At 40.5% G+C, this 19466-nt stretch overlaps 1 protein-coding gene across 1 annotated transcript in view; it reads left to right on the top strand.

Moving 5' to 3' along the window:
* Positions 1 to 19466, top strand: part of ccdc88b (coiled-coil domain containing 88B) — a 57662-nt gene that overhangs the window by 26873 nt on the left and 11323 nt on the right. The window contains exons 18-25 of the mRNA XM_005467538.4: positions 545 to 885; positions 1042 to 1201; positions 2779 to 3150; positions 6219 to 6380; positions 7292 to 7569; positions 7746 to 7889; positions 10968 to 11154; positions 17934 to 18079. Coding sequence (XP_005467595.2) covers positions 545 to 885; positions 1042 to 1201; positions 2779 to 3150; positions 6219 to 6380; positions 7292 to 7569; positions 7746 to 7889; positions 10968 to 11154; positions 17934 to 18079 — 1790 coding nt within the window. The remainder of the gene's footprint in view (positions 1 to 544; positions 886 to 1041; positions 1202 to 2778; positions 3151 to 6218; positions 6381 to 7291; positions 7570 to 7745; positions 7890 to 10967; positions 11155 to 17933; positions 18080 to 19466) is intronic.

The raw sequence follows: 19466 nt of genomic DNA, 5'->3' as shown, positions 1-19466 counted from the left end.
GCCCAAGGTGCAATTAAAAGGCACAAAACTTAAACAAGGTCCAGCCCGGGTTGACTTGAGGACTTGTGAGGTGCACTGGGGCCTGGCCCAAAACAAACAATGCCGAAAGGAAAACAGACATCATGACAAATAACTAGAGAAGGGACTATAAATACATGGAAAACCAACTCACTATAATAACACAGGGGAAACTAAATAGGGCAGGAAAGGCACATACAGATAACAGCTGACTCTTAGAGTAAAGCAACTGCCAAAATGAAACAGGAAGTTACTATAAAATAACAAGAAACAAAAAGAGGGAAACAGAGAAGATGAAGTGAAGAGGAAAACACTAAAAAACACGAGGGATGAAAACTACAAAAGTAGTAGAATCAACAACCCAAACGCAAAACTGTGCCAGTGGTTTAATTTTTGTACTCTGACAAAGTTAATTTTATGTTTATTGCCGGTTTTATTGGCCACATGCTTTTGTGTTGTCTGTTGCACTTTCCTCTGTGATTATGGGGGACTTATTTAAAGCGGGCTGTGTTTTCTCTTTTGCCAGAGTGACCAGTTAGAGCTCACTACTCAGACTCTCAGAGCAGAGCTGGAGCGTCAGGGCCGCAGTTTGGAGACCTCACGCCGTCGCGAGGAGGAGCTGGAGGCAGAGCTCCGCGAGGCTACCCTAGAGGCTGAATCTCTGGCCAGGGCACGAGATCAGGCTCTGCTGGAAGCTTCACGGTTAGAACAAGAGAAAGAGGTGTGTCAGTCAGAGCTGGATGGCCAACGGAAGGAGGGCAGGCAGAGAGAGAGAGAAGCGGGGAGACTGAGGCAGCAGCTGGAGAGCACAACCCTGGCCCTGGAGCACAGCAACCAGAGAGCCTGTGCTCTGGATGCTGAACACAGGTACACAGACTCCTAAGGACATGGAGTTAACCTTGATCATGCAGTTAACTTTATAAGGCACCAGAGACAGCACTGTGCTGAACAGTACATTTATCTTTAATGTCAACTCTGTCTTATGCAACCAGTATCTAAACTGAGTTTGTGGTGTGTGTGTAGACGTGTGTGTCAGCAGCTGTCTGAGTCCAAGGAGCTCTGCGCTCAGCTGCAGGACCTGGAGAAAGAGCTCAGCTTTCGATTAAGCAGCATGGAAGAGGGTAAACAGCAGCTGCAGGAGCAGTATGCAGAAGCACAGGCCAAGATTAGCGCACTGTCCCAGGTGTGTATGTGTGACGTGGTACTATAGTTCCTAACGGTAAGCACTGCTGCAGGGATGTGGTGGAAAATTCACAGGAAGCTCAGCAGTGGAAATTACTATTATTACTGAAATGAATTCAGTGTGTTCACACCGGAAAAATAATGAGAAATGCAGAAGATTCAAATTGTATTTTTTTTTATCTGTTGATGGACACTGTAGTCCCTCAGTACAGAGCATAATGAAAATGGAAATGGTGCTCAAAACTGGAAAAAGGAAAACAGGAACACCTTATTTACTACAACATAAAGTGAAGTATGTTTGTTAAAATGTTTGTTTAGTTGCATTTGAGTGTGGATTTTATATACTGTGTGGCGGTCTCGGTAATTCCCACAACGGAATGAAGAAAATGATGTTGAATACTTTCTGCTAACATTAGAAAAAACTATAAAAATAAATACATTCTGAAAAACTCAAAATCTTGTACACTAAGTAACTAAACAATTATGTTTTAAGCTGAATTACTATACTCATTTCTAGATCCATATTGTTTATTCTATGTTAGAGTAGCTGGTGTGAATTCAAATAAGAGATATATAATTCTTGTATAATGTAAACAGAATTGGTCCTAGCGCGGAACCCTGTGGAACTCCATAATGAGCTTTAGGACGTAAAGAGGATTTCCGATAGATAGATAGATAGATAGATAGATAGATAGATAGATAGATAGATAGATAGATAGATAGATAGATAGATAGATAGATAGATAGATAGATAGATAGATAGATAGATAGATAGATAGATAGATTTCTATCTATCCATTCTAAGAAAACAAAGATTCAGCACTTGTTAGGCAATGTTCTAGTGGTGTATCCTAGTTGTTTATATTACTTATTTGTCTACTAATTTGCTATCTAATTACTAACTTATATTAAATATGATATAATGTTATTAGATTGATCCACTATAGGACCACAACTAGTATCAAACTACTCATATGAGGACTGGTTCTCACACAGACTAAGAACATGGTGCAAATGGGTGATAGATGAAAGAAAAAACCAACATAAAGTTTCCTAGGAAGGTGTTGGATTACCACATATTGAACAGAACAGCTTTAATATTCTTTGGCATTGATTTCCCAAGAGACTAAAGTCTGGAGGGATGAAACACCACACGTTCACAACATAATCTCTCATTTGGTGTTTTAATAATAATGCTTGTGAGCGCTGAAAATGTCCTGTTGGTGTTGAGCTAGGTTGCAGTGTACAGACTGTGAAGCCATTATTTCCAGATATATCAAACCACTCTGACCTCAGTTGTCCTATTCATGATGACATCTTACTCCCATGAAGACTGAAATGTTTTATCACTGCACAACCGTGATCAACAACTTTGTATTGATTTGAACTGGCCTGTCCCTCTAAGGGGACGAGTGTACTAATGAGAAAATACATGGGTGCATAAGGACTGCTGAATCAACAAACTTTTGTGGGGAAAAATGTATGTAGTTTAGATTAGTTTTTTTTGTGGTGTTTACAGCAAGTTCCAGAGATTTTAATCTTTATACTTTCTCGCTATCTCTTTCTCTCTCTTATCAGGATCTAACCCGTGAGCAGGCTCGTTCTGAGAAACTGGCCACTGAAGTGGAACACCTGAGCCAGAAACTACAGCGATCCGAAGCCGAGCGGCAGTCGGCAAAAGATTCTCTCCACCAGTCACAGGAGAGGATAGAGTCTCTCTCCCAGCGCCTAAAGAAAACTGAATCTCTGCAGTTAGAGACGAGGAGGGAAAGTGCAGAAGTGAAGAGTGCGCCTAATTCAAATTCAGAATCGACAGACAAGCAAGATATGTCACCTTCGGATCAAAGCCCCGAGGCTGCCAAAGGTTGTGACCTTTCCACGACCCGTGATCATTTCACGGGGGAGGCAGAGAGGCATCTGAGTGAGAGGGTGATCGAGCTGGAAAAAGAGGTCTGTATTTGAATGTGTGAGTGGGTGTTTGGGGGTTGGTGTGGGGGCTCGGTCTTCCCTGTGAGGGAGATGATGTATATTATGTTGAAATTCTTGCTCTAGGGATTCTCGAGGACGATCAGCTCACAGTGGGCCACTTCCCAGAGTGCAGCACTTTATTTCCAAAACTAGTGCTTTATCTCTGCTCATCGGTTTTAAAATGTCACCCCGGCTACTGTTAATCTTCCTTATCTCCTCTGCTGCTTTTCTGCTTAAGCTCTTACTGTCTCTCTCTCACACTCACACATACTCTCTAACATCAAGCTGCGAGGGGCGCTTCCAGCATTGCCAAGGTCACAAGTTTCACCTGGTGTGGCTCTCAGTCAGAACGTTATTATGTCAGTGCTTTCAGGTTTTGTACAGTAGATTAGTCTAGATGAACTAAGGCACAAACAGATCCGGGCTACATCCTGGTCCCACTTACACTTATTAATACACAAACAACGATTGCGGATGCAGACACCTTCACATCTAAAAATGCAAGAATGCTCTACTTAAGTACATAGAATTAATAGCTGCACTGTCCTAAAATATTAAAAGTGGAAATTATGCAGGAAAATGGCTCCTGTGTGTGATATAGTGTGCAGGATTGTTAATACTAAAGCTAAAGTAGCATTTTAATGTTCACTCCTTACTGGCTGTAGCTGCTGGAGGTGGGAGCTCATTTTCACCTATTCGTACACGCTTGGTCATAACTGAGTAGGCACCCCCTTGAGTGTCAAACAATAAAACCGAGTAGACCTGTCATCATAGGAGAAGAAACAAAAAAGTATTACCTTCTAAGCTTTTTTTTTTTTGCTATTCTTGAAATATTAGGGTTACATCTCACCTTTCTGGGCCCCTGGGTTTCTTATAAATGAAACCATATCAGAAGCTGAGATGAGAAATCACTCTTTGGTGAAGCATGACACCAAGTTTTATTCATAAAGCATCACAAGCTAGAATCATTGGTTTTTGTATATTGCATAAGCTGATGCAATAGCAATATTAAGATCAACTGTAATCTGAAGCAAAGAAGCGAGACGCTCTGATATACTAACTCAACAAGTCTTTATTGGGGTACACAAGTTGCAGAAGTGAGGAGGATGAAGTGAAGCAAAACCATGGAAGAGCTGTGCTGGCAGAGGGTGAATGAATGTGGTGAGCATGGCAGTTAGAGCAGATGGGCAGGTGAGGGTGGCTGTAGCTGTAGAATGAAAGCTGGCCCAAGCTGAATGGTGAGAAGTTGGTAAACGAACACAGGGAACAAAAGCTAAACTGAAGATGAAGGCCTGATGTAATTACCACAATAGCTCTGTGGTGGAGTTGGCCTGAACTGCAGGATGATGGGTAAATGAACCACCAATCTGCACACTGATTGGGAGAACAGGAGATAACAATCCATGTCTGGCGCACACAAATAGAAACAAGACAAACAGGCAAGGAAAACAAACAGGAAATAAGAAGCGTGTGAGCAGCAGTTCTCTGGGAGAAAATACCTCGCTGCTGCCAGAGGTCAGAGGAGAACAGCCAGACTGCTTCTAGCTGATAGGAAGCCAACCGTAACACAAATAATCAAATGTTACAACCAAGGTATGCAGAAAAGCATCGCTGAAGGTGCAACCTTAAAGCAGATGGGTTACAGCAGCACAAGACCACACGGCGTGCCGCTCCTGTCATTGAAGAACAGGAAACAGAGGCAACAGTTCACACAGGCTCACCAAAATTTGATGATAGAAATGAAAAAAATGCTGTTTCATCTGATGAGTGTCAGATTTGTTCTCCAACATTTGGAAGGTAGGGTTAGAATTAGGCTAAAATGAAATGAAAGCATGGATCCATCCTTCCTTGTGTTCAGGCTGGATGTGATGTGAGAGGGTATTTTCTTGCCAGACTTTGAACTCCTTAGTACTCCTATCTGAGTATTATTGCTGACCATGTCCATTCCTTCATCATGATAGTGCACTCATCTCCTCATGGCTGTTTCCAGGAGAATAACGGACCATGTCACAAAGCTCAGATCATCTCAAACTGGTTTCTTGAACATGACTGAGTTCACTGTACTGTCACCATATCTCAATCCAGCAGAGAACCTTTTGGTAGAATTAGCGAAATCTGCAGCAACCGTGTGTAAGTGTATCATTCGAGTTTGGACCAAAATCTCATAGAAATGTTTCCAGCACCTTGTTTAATCTGTGTAACAAAGAATTAAGGAAGCAGTGAAGGCAAAAAGGGGTCTAAATCAGTGCTAACAAGGTGTACCTAATAAAGTGACCAGTGAGTGTAGTTATTTTGTGCCACTGACATCAGAAGGGAGAGAGCTAGGATGATGAAGTAGGAGAAAAATCTAAAAGTGACTGTAATAAAAAGTAGAAATCCCCTGTGTAGCACTATGAGTCAGTCAGCAGTACATGAAGACTCCACAGTGGGGGAAAAAAGAACAACCCCACACCAAAACTGAGCTCTAGACTCTCTAGACGATGCACACATGAAATGTGTTGTCGCTCTTCCAGTACTTGCAAATAAAATGTTCAAATAAAATCGCAGCGTAGGGGGAGTACAGCTGACTTGTTGTTTGCAGCAAGTTAATTTTAATTTTGGGAAATACACCAGATTTTACACCCTCAGCAATTTATAAGGTGGTTTTCTTTTCATTTCTAAACTACCCGCCTCTGTGCCAAATCAACACATTCCTTTATTTATCAGAGCAGATTGCACCGAATCATGTGTCATCAATAAATACGCAGATTTTCTGATTGGACCATTAAAGCATGTGGAAAGATTGCACTGACAGAAATCTCGCGTAAACAACAGATGTGAACTAATGAAATATAATTTTTAACATTTATGTCAGACACAGGAGGAATTTCATCTCTGTGTTTATAGAGTGACACAAATGTCGCATAAAGATGCTACCTGACTGAGAGCACTTTAAAAGGTCAGCGGCAGAGTCTGCCCATGTTCAAATATTATGGATGTTTCCAGAGCCAAATGTAGCACAGTGTGTGACGCATTATAAAAATGAAAGAAGAGATTTTTCTCCCCCTCAGAAAGCGGTGGCGGCTGCAGAGCATGAGGCTTTGCTGACGAGATTGTCTCAGTCCCAGGAGGCTTGTAAGCACCTTGAGGAGCAGCTGGAGGCTCTGCGTCGGAACTCCCTCAGCCTGCAGGACTCCTGCACCAGACTGCAGACGCTCAACACACAACTACAGGTGACCTAACACACAGACACAGAGTGTGGTTATGGCTGAAGTTGATTTGTTCAAAAGTGCACCGTGTTTTTAAACCTTTTGTCTTCCTAAAGTGAAACACATTCAGTCTTTGTGCAATGAATTTTGACGTAAAGTGCGCAGGGACCTGTTACATTATTGGACATTATTTCATATTTGTATTTGCTCTAATGTAGGGAGTAAGATGACAGGCTCAGTGCCAGTGTCATGTCTGTGTCTGGCGCCAGAAGCCAGGTAGATTAGCACTGGCTTAAGAGCAGAAAACTAGAAGAAACAGCCCATCTGGCCCTCTCCAAAGGACAAAAACTACACCTACCAGTTTTTTTAAAGCTTACTAAGTATCCTTTATGTCAGACTGTCCGGTTTGGGATCATAATGCCTCGTTGTCTGACATAAATTTATTGTAAACTGTTCTTATTGGAATTTGTTGCTCAGAGAGAAAGGACAGCTGTGATGAATGTCTTCATAAGAGATGGAGAAAATATTCCAGTGAAGAAACGGGTAGTTAAACAGATTCTGTGATCCGTTTTTATCAGATTGATGATCTCATCCAATGGAGGATACAGGAAATGATCCACCGTTTTTTAGACAACAGAGGCCGATCGGAGTGTTTTTAATTCATCCTGCTGACTGGCTTGTGATTGCTCTGGCTTTATACTTGGTATCAGTCTATTTATAAAACTCAGCAAGAAAGTGGAAACTACCAAAATGTCAAACCATTTCTTTAAGGGCCCAGTGCTGCACACATAATATCTTGTTTAGACCCATGGCAAAAGGTTAATAAACTAACTTTCAAGCTTGTTGGCTTTCAGCTCAACCTTTTGAAATTGCTAAAATTACAGACATGGTCTCTCTGTTTTCTGTCACATACACACACATACACACAAACATAGGTGGAGCAAGCGTCACTGAGCTCCCAGCATGCAGCGCTGCTTGCGCGTTGCAGTGAGAGTGAGGCGCGGTGTGCCACCTTAGAGGCCGAGTCAAAGGTGTGGGCGCGGGAGCGAGAGGAGTCCGTGGCCAGAATGGACGCTCTGAGGCGGGACCACGAAAGGATGACGGCGTTGCAGCAGCGTCAGGAGGTGGAGCTGGAGGAGCTGGTGGAAAAGCACTCTCAACTGAGGAACAACAATCGCAGCCTGGAGGCCCAGCATCGAGAGCTGGAGGGCAGGTACAAACACTCACGGACCTAAAGACATGAAATCTTCACTTTGAAGATTTGTGACATATTTTCCGTGTTTGAAGGGACTTCTTTTAAATCTCCCCCAAAATTAAATATGCACAAAAACATCTATGAAAGACACATGATCTTTTGTTGGAGGTAAATCCTGTGCTTGAAACGTTAAGGTACAAGGAGCTCTTGGATGGCAAAACCCAGCTGGAGGAGAGAGAGCGGGAGATGAAGACGGAAAGAGAGAAGATGGAAACGGAGGCCCAGAGGAGGCTGGAGAGAGAACGAGAGCTGGAGAGGCTGAAAGAAGACAATGACAGGTAACAAATCCAGTCAGGGATCTGATCATCCTTTCACAGCACTCGTGTTCATTTGAATACGAGGAGCAGCAGCAGCAGTAATGTCTCTATATGAAGCACAGCGAGCAATACAAGAATCAATTTGAATGCAAATGTACTATATAACGCGCAGAATGCATTTTTGTTCCAGATCTAAATCCTCTGGGCTGAGCACGAAAAAACGAAGTTATAGTGCAAAAAAAAAGAAAGACAAGAAAAAGAGATAATAATAATTTTTTTCAAGGTTTCTTTCTAAAAGCAGAGACGCAAGAGGAATTTATAAAAAGCAGCCTTTTAATAAACCATTTCCTTCGTTATAAACATTTTGTGTCTTTCGAAGCTGCAGATCAGGCTTACTGAAGTTCGAGACCATTTTGAACGGTTCTCATTATATTTTCTCTTAGTGACTGATTGATATACAGTATGATAATAATGGCCACAATCATAAGATACTTGTGTGACATAATTAGTTAATCAACCATCATCATCTTTTTGATGCAATTGATTACTGACTGCTTGTTGCAAACACGTGGCTGCCAAGGCAGGGAAACAAAAAAACCTCCTTTGGTGGTTTTTAGACAGCATTTAACTAAAAATACTGTACAAAACACAAAAAATACGATATTAAATAGATTAAAATTAGACTTGTGTGTAATGTAGCAATTTATTTCAGTTGTTTGAGTAATTTCTTGACAGTGGCTATGACCTATATTTTGAGGAATATATTAAATGATGGGATGAATCAGATGTAGTGATGATCCTGCAGATTCTGCTGCTCTAAAGTGAGTTTCAGCTCATTGTTTACTTGTCTGGCTGTCTTTCTGTTTTGGTTCAGCCTCAGCTCTCTTATTGTCTTTTTTTTTTCAGCAATAGCAGGTATTTGTAACAGAAAGCACATCTCTCGAAAACATTGTACACTACCTGCTCAGTAGGAAGCCAAACTGCAGGCGGGCGAGGTTAGCGACTAGCTGGTAAACATATTAGAACTGAAGAATCAGACATTCCAACCAGGAGTTGTTATAACAATTCAAAGAGAGGGAAAGTTCCTCGGATGGACAGGAACAAGTTTAAATGAAGAATAACGTTGCTCCATGGTTGTGGTTAGTTAACAAGTGGCTTTAAAATGCCAGTGTTGTATTTACCTAACATAACTTATTTCTTCTGCCCTTAAGTGGCCAACAACTCATTTCCAGAGTCTCGAAACACCTTTTTACACTGTAAATATTTTGAATTGTCACAGTGGGGAAAGCACAGGTGGAATTAATGACTGGCCAGCAGCGCAAAAACCAGAACATCCCCAATGTGGAATTTAGCCATGTGTGCCTTTCCTGTAGTCAAACTGTCCAATGTGAGCACTTTTGTTTTCTCTATTTGCAGTTGAATTATATTTGGCTTCTGAACTGTATTCTCTGGTCGTTTTATTAGGTACAGTTGTTCAACTACTTGTTAAAAACTGATCGAATCATGTCAGCAAGTCAGTGCATTTGAACTTCAGAAGGTCGAGACTACTTTCTGAAGTTCAAACTGAGCAGCAGATAAGGAAGAATGGTGATTTATGTGACTTTGAACATGGCATTTTGTTGGAGTATATCAGAATATATCAGAATCAGACAAACAGATTTGACAACAAAGCCGTCTCCAGGGTGAATAAAGCAACCTGATATCACAGCATGAAATGGATACGCGTGCAGAAGTTGTAGTACCAGCAGGTGGAGATAATTGATTTAAGTAATCAAAGTATGAAGTACATTCCAGTGTGTTTCTAGGCCAGAAATGATTACGCTAGGTGGCTGATATGTTTTTCCATGTAAATGTGTTAGTAATGTCTGTCTAAATGCTTTCCTGCGATTATTTTCACGTTGGGTTGAAATAAAATATCTCCCTCTGCTGGTACTGCAGCTTACACAATGCCTGCATCCATTTCACGCTTTGGAGAGACACAAGCGTGAAATCACGTTGAAAACATGGTGGACCGGTCTGTCATGCTTTTAGGGTTGTATAAAGGTCAGAAAAAGAGAAAATATCCAGTGAGCAGCGGTTCTAGGTTCAAGGTGAAAATATGTTGTTGACGCTAAAGGTCAGAGGAGAATGAGCTAATTAGGAAGACAACAGTTTCTCCAATAATGACTGATCACAACCAAGGTATATAGAAGAGCATTTTTGAGTGATGGGCTATAAAAACGGAAGACTACACTAGAACCCTCTCCTGTCAGTGGGATCTCGTGTAAGAACAGGAAACTGAGGCTACAATTTGCATAGGCTCGCCAGAATTGGACAACAGAAGGTTGGAAAAATGTGACCTCCATGAGTCTGGATTTCTGATCCAGCACGTGGATGGGAGGGTCAGAAAATGGCATGAACAGCATAAATGTATTTCGTCTTCTTAACACCAACTGAGCATTTTTTTTTAAAAACAACAGCCTACCTGAGAGTTACACTGACCATGTCCACCCTTTATCATTTATTCATTTGGCCAAACAGAAGAACTTTTGGGTGTAGTGGAATGGGATGTGCAGCAGACAAACTGTGTGATGCTATCATATCAATATGGACCAGAATCTCTGAGGAATATTTCCAGCACCTTGTTGAATCCATGCGATTAAAAATTAAAGCAGTTCTGGAGGCAAAACAGGGTCCAACATAGTATCAGCAAAGTGTACCTAATAAAGTGTGTGTAATATAAAAAGTTTGAAACTGAACTTGAAGTTTCTACTTTAATATGACTGTGACTGATTTGTTTTAATGTATATAAAATACTTACCTCCAAAATTATTATGTGAATATTGTATAATTTTCCTATCAGTGATGTTTTCATCTTATTGCAGTTTTTCCGTCCTCATTACAGAATGATACCGAGATGATTACTCCTTTTTCAAACAACGCCGAATGAATTTGCTCTTTAAACATTTTGTCCGAGATAATATCTGTTTGTTGTTGTCTGGCTTTGTGTAGACTCCTTGTGTTGGATAATAACACAGTGATCTTCAATCAGAGAGTAAACAGTGACACAAAGCACTTTACGAGAGCGCATAACAGTGGCCGTGCGTGTCGATGTTGCAGGCTGCAGGCCCACCAGAAGGAGTGGTTGGCGTCACAGGCGGAGCTGCTGGCTCAGGGCTCGGTGCTGAGGGCAGAGCTGAACGCCTCCCAGCTGGAGAGGACTCGGCTGGAGGGCGAGCTCAGTGCCCTGAAGGAAACACACCAAAGCCTGGACCTCAGCAACGCTCGGCTTACCAGCCAGTACCAGGTATGAGCGGATACACAGAAATGCATCCACACACACACACCAGCACACAGTAGATACTGGTGACCTCTATGCAAAATAGGATTAAGTGCTTCACAGTGGAGACATTACACTCTTGAAATAAAAGAAATGCATCTAAAGCATCACTGAGCAATTAAACAACATTTATTAGGAATTCACTGCAGGTTTTAGAGAGCATTTTACATAGTTCAGGTCTGGGTTGAGCATGTCTCATATCATCAGTGGGGAACAACGGCTGACTGATTTCTAATACATGATTCAAAGCTAATTTCAGCTTGACATGTCAGACAAAAGTGATACATTGGTCCAAACAGTAAATGAATACCAAGTAGCTAATAAAAAGCAGGGGCATCTTTTGCCTTCTAAACAGCTTTATCCTTCTGCGCAGTGCTGTCAAGCCATCACTGAGTATTGTTAAAATTGTTTGAGGGATAAAATTGGTGCAAACTGTCTCACTATAAAAGGCTTAAAAAGTCAGCCAGCAGATGTTTTGTCCTGCTGCTTCATCCAGCTGCTCATGAAACCGCTCCTGAATCACCTGCTGCTTTAAACGCTGCTAGAGGACGTTTGGTCTGTCAATATGGAGATGTGTAGAAATACACAAAATAGTTTGAGGAGAGCAGACAGGTGCCGACTATTCAGTTTCTTTTCTTTGACAAAACCTTGAGTCTTAAAAGAGGGAACCTCATGAAAAACTACTTCATCTAAATATAATGTTGGGTGTTAAAGTTACTGCTCAAAAATGGAGGACAACTCCTGGATCTGCTTAAATGATTTATTGACAAGTTCAAGAAACTGCAAACAGAAACTCAATTGAGGGGCCAAGAGGGGGGTCTGTGGGAAGGAGAGGCAGCAGGTGGGGAATTGCAAACATAAGTAAATGTAGACAGGGTCGGTGGTGGTGCACAGGAGGAGATCTTGCTGAAGCAGAGGGAGAAAAACCACGGGTCATCCCAAACGGAAAAAAACACACTGGAAATCTTCAGGAGACTACAGCGAGTAAACACTAGAGAGCTTGAACAATAATACCACTCAGCCAGCAGAACGATCTGGCGAGACTGGTTGGATAGAGAGGGGTTTAAATGCAGAAGGAGAGTGATTGATGATTGAGCCAGGTGAGACCAGTCGCAGCCACACCTCTGCAGACAATGCAATGCTGAGAGGTAGGCAGAAAGTAAGAGGAGAGAGAGCCAAATGATGAGGAAAAGATAGACGGCAGGTCGGCGCTGGAGGTGAAAGGGACCACAAATAATCAGATAAGCTTAGCTTAGCATGAAGGTTGCATACAAGTCAACAGCTACAAAATCCACATACCAGTAAATTAATGGTTCAGTGGGTTATATTGCTTTTCATGTGAGTTTATGGGAAGTAATGGGTAGTTAAGAGTGAAGTAACTCCACCCAGCCAACAAAGATTAAAGATTAGAACATACAAGAAATAAAAAGCAATAATGTGTTAATGAGTTTCAGACTTTGTGTTGGGAGGCTTTTGCTCTTTAAATTGAATCATTTTCATGACCGATCGCTCCAACAGTTCAGGTGCTAAGATGCTGGTGGCCACAGGATACAGTAGGTTCCCCCATATAAATATGTAATAACAATCAAGCCAAATTTGCTGCCTGCTGTGGACAAAAACACTGAATATGCTGTCAGTGTGTGATAACTCATCTAACTGCTAGGGATGGGAGTTTAGAGATTCTGATTCCATTATCAGTACAACTTATCGATTTGATTCCTTATTGATTCTCATTGGTTCTGCTCTGAGATTAACCGTTATTGCTAAACAGCATTAAAGACACTGAATGTGTGCAAATTAATTGCATACTGTGTCATCAAATGTTTGTTTATGTTGGGGGTATTTTCATTACGCATGCGTATTACACATACATATGTGTATGTACTTTATGTGTACATATGTGTATTACACATATAATGTATTACACAGAACTCTTAAAAGTAATTCACTGTTACTTAAATATTCCCAGGAGAAAGTCATTTGCTACACTTTACATTACTTTCGCATTTTTCAATAAAATGACCTGAAATGCATTGTCTCATAATTCCCAGTTAACAATATAAACCCGAAGCTAAAGCCCCACAAACCAACACAAATCACTATCCTAATGAGGACACACATATGGTCTTTTTCATAGTATTTAGGTATGAACACAAAGCCGACAGCACAAAACAAAGATGAAAATTAGCACAAAGAGGCTTTAAAGCGATCGCCACAGTGGTTCTACTGTAGAAACATGAACAGGTAGAAACGGAGGCTGCAACCTGACTGTTGAAGTTCAGGCTCTGGCTGCTGGGTGGGGTCAGCATTCAATCAGCTTTAACATCACTCTGGGTTCTTGGCTAGCTTAGCGTTAGCATGCTGTCTGTGCAGGTGTTTGCAAAGAGCTGAAGTTGTGTTAGCACTATAGTGCAGTTGTTTCTGTCCTGGATACAGTTTCCACTTTACCATCACACTCTTGTCCTTGTGTGCAACAAAAATAAAAGTCATTTCTCTATCCACACGAACTGAAATCTGCTGACTGTAGCACAAGTCCAAATGTAACCAACAGGCAAGCAGACTAACAATTACAAGGAACTGAACTACTGGAAACCAGTTCTCTACAAGAATTAAAACTTTCAATCTTACAAGGTTGCAGGTTGCTATATTTCGTTAGACTTCACTGATTACAGAGTATATCCCACATGAGTATTTAGGCTAATGCATTCATACACACTTTAAAAAAAAGGTTTGAAAAGCCATGCAGCTCAGGGTCTTGATTTGTGGATGACAGCTCACGTGTCTGAAGAGAATAAAAGCTCGCTACAGAGTAATTTGACTTCATGTCAGGGCTAACTGGTTAAGCAATTAATGAAGTCAACACTGCTTTTCCCCTTGCATAAATGCCCACAAAGCTCCATCTACTTTAGGCAATCCTACAGAGTCTGTAGGATTCTGATGGAGCTTCAGTGAACAGTAAATGGATCAACAGATACACCTCTCCGGTCCTGTGTCATGGTGGATTTTTTCCTTTTTCTCAAGGACATGACTTTCAGATGTAGATACGTTTATTTCAGGCCTGACACGTCTTCTTTTGTCCTCCACTTGTCCATTTTCCTCAAATTATTTAAGGACACAGTGCACACAACGCCAGACGTGTCACGTTTTGAGCTAACAGCTCTTTGGGAATCACCTTGTTGGTGCAAATATGCTATTTTGTGCCTGTCAGTCTGTGTTATCTTTGACATTTTTCATAGATTCAACTAAAGAAATGGGAACAAATTATGTGCTTTTTGCAGCACACCGCTAGTAGCAAATTGCCTAAAATTACAATCCAAAATTGGTTCTTTGTTAAGTTGTCTGTTATATGTGGACACAAAACTGCTAGGTGCATTTGTTATGTTTGAATGATGATGGTTAGAATTAAGTGGTTCTACAAAAAAACAACAAAAACAAAAAACAGTCCTCTGAAAATGATCAGGTACAAGGACTGGATTAAAACTAAGTGAAAAACAGACCTTCTGAAAGCCTAAAGAAGTATTGCTCAAGACCACTTTAAAAAATTACAAGAAATTTTGGCTCCTTGCAAAGAAAATATAAAAAAACTGAGGCGTGACTCAAGAGTTTTGCAATGTGCAGTACAGTAAAGAGGGTTTTTTGAGGCTTCCTGGATTTGAAGATTGTTTGTGTGAGTGAAAGCGAGCTTCCTATCATAAATGACAAATGAATGCATTAACACACACAAATGACACTCTTTATATAATCATTGTGAGGATTTTATCTTCCTAAATCATGTCATTATCTACTCAAGGCCTGTTCTGCCCCCCACAGTAGGTTGATAGGTTTGTATGCTGGGAAGTAGAAGTCCAGTCTTCTCATTACACTATAATATGGAGAGAAAAGTTAACAAAGTTCATCCTGGAGTCTGTGGACCCACAATTAACTTGTTGCAGCAGCTGTGCTAACTAATGGGCCTTGACTGAACAGGACTGGGGTTATGAGAACGAAATAATTGGAAACAGATTCACAAATAGGAAATTATAAGAGGTGCCCACTAAATGTGTGTCCATACCTTATTATTAATTTTTTTGTGATCTTAATAGTTATAAGTGTTTGAGAGTGTAGGATTTAATAACGTGGTTTAAAAGCATTCTTTGTGAATTTCTAAGCTTAATATCTTCACTTAACTAGATTTCTTAACTAATGCTCGTTTTTTGTGTAGACAGCTCCACAGAGCAGCTGTTGTAATTTCCTTTCTTCTTCTGGTGATTCTTGTGGTTATTTGCCTTTCAGTCAGTTGATAATGAAAAGCTCTGACCTCTTGAGTCATCTTATAGGGTGAAGATGTGAAGCAGTTAAGCAATTATTATTTACCAATTTTTTGAGACCAGTGACATGACAATTCAGTCACTACGGGATCATCAAATCTCTTTTTTTAGCTGACATTCAGTAACGTTAACTGCTATTCAGATAAATCCTTGCTTTGTATAGAGTTCCCTGCAGATATGTTTTGTGTTTTTTATGTGCTTTTATGTCCAAATGGGTCCAACAGCAGCAGGTTTTATAGAAGTTCAAGGGGGGCAGCTGACCCACACCCACGCTCTTACAAAAGGTTCTTCATCGCCTTTTTTCATTGATTCAGAGCACTCAGTGCTGAATTCTGTAAGACTGAAAAACACTCACCTGTTACCTTCCGGTACATCTTTATTCTGGTGGCATCGTACTGTTACTATACTGATCTTTTCAAAACGCTGGAAATGTTTTTCAAAATACTTAATTAAATAATTTATCCTTGCTGACACAGAGATATATAATACATGCCAGAGAATATATCAGACATGGTAAAAAAAATAAAGTATACCTTCTTTCAAGGTTTTACATATCAGGACATAAAAAAATAATCTCCTTTTTATCAGGTTCCAAAATGATTTCAATCTAATCACTATGGCACAGATGCCATTGTTACTATATTTATTTAACAAAAGCTAAGCCAAAATGAAGAAGCAGTGTGTGAAAAACCAAGTACACCCTATGATTCAGTAGCTTGTGAAATCACCTTTAGCAGGAATAAGTGAAGTAATTGTTTACCACCACAGGATTTCAGTCAGATCGAGGCCTAGACTTTGGCTGGGCCATTGCGACGCCTCGATTATTTTATTCTTCGGCCATTCTGTTGTAGATTAGCTGCTGTGCTTGGGATCATTATCCTGCTGCATTACCCAATTTGCTCCAAGCTCTAGCTGTTGGAAAGAAGGCCTCACATTGGGCTGTAGAAGAGTTTGCGAGGCGCCCCGGTACTGTGGCTGCATAACGAGACCAAATCATCACTCCTCTACCACTGTGCTTAACAGTGGGTATGAGGTGTTTGTGCTGATATGATGTGTTTGGTTTTTTGGTGTTGCGGACAAATGTCTCCTCAAACATGCTCCAGACGTTTGTTCAGATGCAACTCTGCAAACCTGAGTCGTGCTGCCATCTTTTTTTTTTTAGATAGAAAGTGTTTTTCCCCGGTGACACTTTCAAATAATTATTCAGTCTTTTTCTAATTGTGCTGTCATGAACCTCTGAGGGGTTTTTGTAGTTTCAGTGAGCATCGCATTACCTGATCTTGGGGTGACTTTGCTGGATTGTTCACTCCTGGGAAGATTTGTGAATACTCTTTTAACTATAGAATAAGGGACTTGTTGTGTGTCAATGGCCTCATAACCCATCACAGATTGACAGATCGACCGACAGTTGATTCTCTTCGATCATTGCTGATGTCTTTCCCTGCATTCCTATGGAAGCAGTAGCCGTGTACTTATTTTTCATGCACAGCTTCGGCATTTTGGTGTAGTTTTAGTTAAATGATGACACGGTGTAAGAATTTTCTTTAGAATATTCTTTTTATCTTGCCAGTAGATATGTACCCCATTGTGAAGACATATTTGTATTAAAACTATAATATAGTCCAAATAAACTAAACTGGAAATAACAGAAATCTTGTGCACAGTTGCAGTAAGGCAGATAATCATTATCGTTATTGTCTTATCCTCTATTTTTTTCTCACACGGGTAAATCAGCCTTTCTGCTAATCTTAATAAGGGATAAGCTTGGCAAAGGTATGCTCAGTAGTCAAACTGATGAGAGTGACAGTCTTGACATTATTATTTTTTTATTCCTACAATGTAAAATCTTGTTAATTGATAAAATCAGGCCCACGGTGTGCACTCACTCTGGCACTAAAGGGAGTGGGATTGTGCTTTTTGACTATTCTGCTGACTCTGTTCAGATTTGGCTGCTGCAACAGCAACTGGGACTGGCAGGCTGTTATGTAGAGAGAGTCTGGCATGATAGTAAAGTTATTAATTATTAATTACAAAGTTCAGACCTGCATTTGGATGACACACCTTTGTTTTGGTTAATGGCGGTTTGTAGGAGTTCTTTCATTCATTGTAAGCTACCAGATTTCAACACAAAAGTCCTGGCAGAGACATTGTAAGAATTTTATACATGCATTAAAACGATAAGCTATGAAAATGCGTTTAATTTTTAATGATATAGTTAGATGCATTTTGTCAGTTTCACTGTGTTTATGAACCGTATGACTAACAAAGCACTGTCCGTACCTTTCTGTCTGCAGGTCTTTTTTCTCTGACTCACACATCCTCTCGGAAAAATAACCCATAGTTTAAATCATTAGGCATCCTTACTTTTGCAGAACAAATAGTATATTCTGTTCTTGTCAAGCTATTTATTCTTGATCGCATTTATGGTCTTGTGTACAGTTGTTGACCCAGCTGAAGGGGAACATGGAGGAAGAGAATCGACACTTAGCAGAGCAGAATCAGAGTCTTCTGAGGGAGAATCGTGCCTTACTGGAGCAGAGCCTGGAGCGCCGTGACCAGCATTATTCACAGCAAAGGGAATACCAGTAAGTATATACTCACACACTCACTGGCCAGTTCTTTAGGTATCATCGCCTTTATTAGGCGCTTTAATTGACGTCAAATGTAGAATGATTGTTGGTGCCAGACGGTCTGGTCTGAGTATTTCACAGACTGCTCAAGGGTCAAGGGTCTGCGGGGTTTACAGAGAATGGTCCCAAAACTGAAAATATAGCTGTTCAGCCGATAAATCTGCAGTAACTGTGTGACGCTATCACATCAGTATGGACCAAAATCTCAGAAATCTTCTGAGCGCCTTGTTAAATTTGCACAAAGATTTAAGGCAGTTCTGAAGGGGTCCAAAACAGTGCTAGCAAGGTGTAACTAATGAAGTGGCCAGTAAGAGTGTATCTAGAAAGGATTATCAGTGAATCCGGCAAAGTCGAAGGGAACCAAACAGATGTAAACAGCTGACAGAAATGCAGCTGAGTGGATTTGCACTGAAACACATTAAGAGATTAAAAAAACAGCTTGTAAACTATGAGTGAAAATCACTAACACGCTCGAGGTTTGGGCCCGCACCACTTACCTGTGATGTCTCTACATTCACACATGTTAAAAATACTGGCTACCCCTCAGCCTTCTAGTAGATGCATCTATTGTATACATTAGAAAATCTTAGATAGCATCTTTCTTGATTTATTGTGTTTACGAGATTTTCAGAAAACTTGACCTCTGATCTTGACCTTGAGTACAAGCCACAGAGTGTTAAATTCAAGTCACGTATACAAGCATGGTACCAAAAAAAAAACAAAACAAAAAACTGTAGTGAAACTAACATTAAAGTCTGTTAAATTTATGTTTAAAAAAAAAGTTTATGTAAAAAACGATACATAAAAATGTATTTTCAGGGTATGGGAGCTTTGCAGTAATGAAAAGCAGAGGTGCACTGAAGAAGTTTGACCTTATTAATGGAGTTAACTTCATGTAATAAGTTGCAGTGAATGCATTTTGTTTACTGCTATTGTTTAAGTTTGTAGGCTGTAACAGAGTTTGTATTCATATCAAGCACATAAAAGCACTTCTATAAAGGTTTGAGACTGCAAAGACAACAATTTCACAGTCCAGTGGCCCTCAGTAGTCTTCCTTTTGAATGACTAATAGACTGCTTTGAGAATAATCCTGAACTAATAGTGAGCATGCAGAGTTGGCTTCAGTCTTTAAGTCTAATGAACCAAAGTTCTTGCAAATTACATCTTTTTGTGCCTTCAGTTCAGGCTTGTGTGTGTGAAAAGATGACTTTTTTCAGCCTTTTTCGTTAAATCGCGGGCACAGATTTCGTTGTTAACATTTCACGGCATATTTTGGTTCATCACCCTGCCACGCAAGGTCTGCATCATCTCATAACAGCTCTTACAAGTGAATGTTCAAAAG

This window comes from Oreochromis niloticus, linkage group LG2, assembly GCF_001858045.2.
Source record: "Oreochromis niloticus isolate F11D_XX linkage group LG2, O_niloticus_UMD_NMBU, whole genome shotgun sequence".
Taxonomy (NCBI): domain Eukaryota; kingdom Metazoa; phylum Chordata; class Actinopteri; order Cichliformes; family Cichlidae; genus Oreochromis; species Oreochromis niloticus.
Note: the sequence above shows the minus strand (reverse complement) of the source record. Positions and strands in the feature narration are given on the sequence as shown.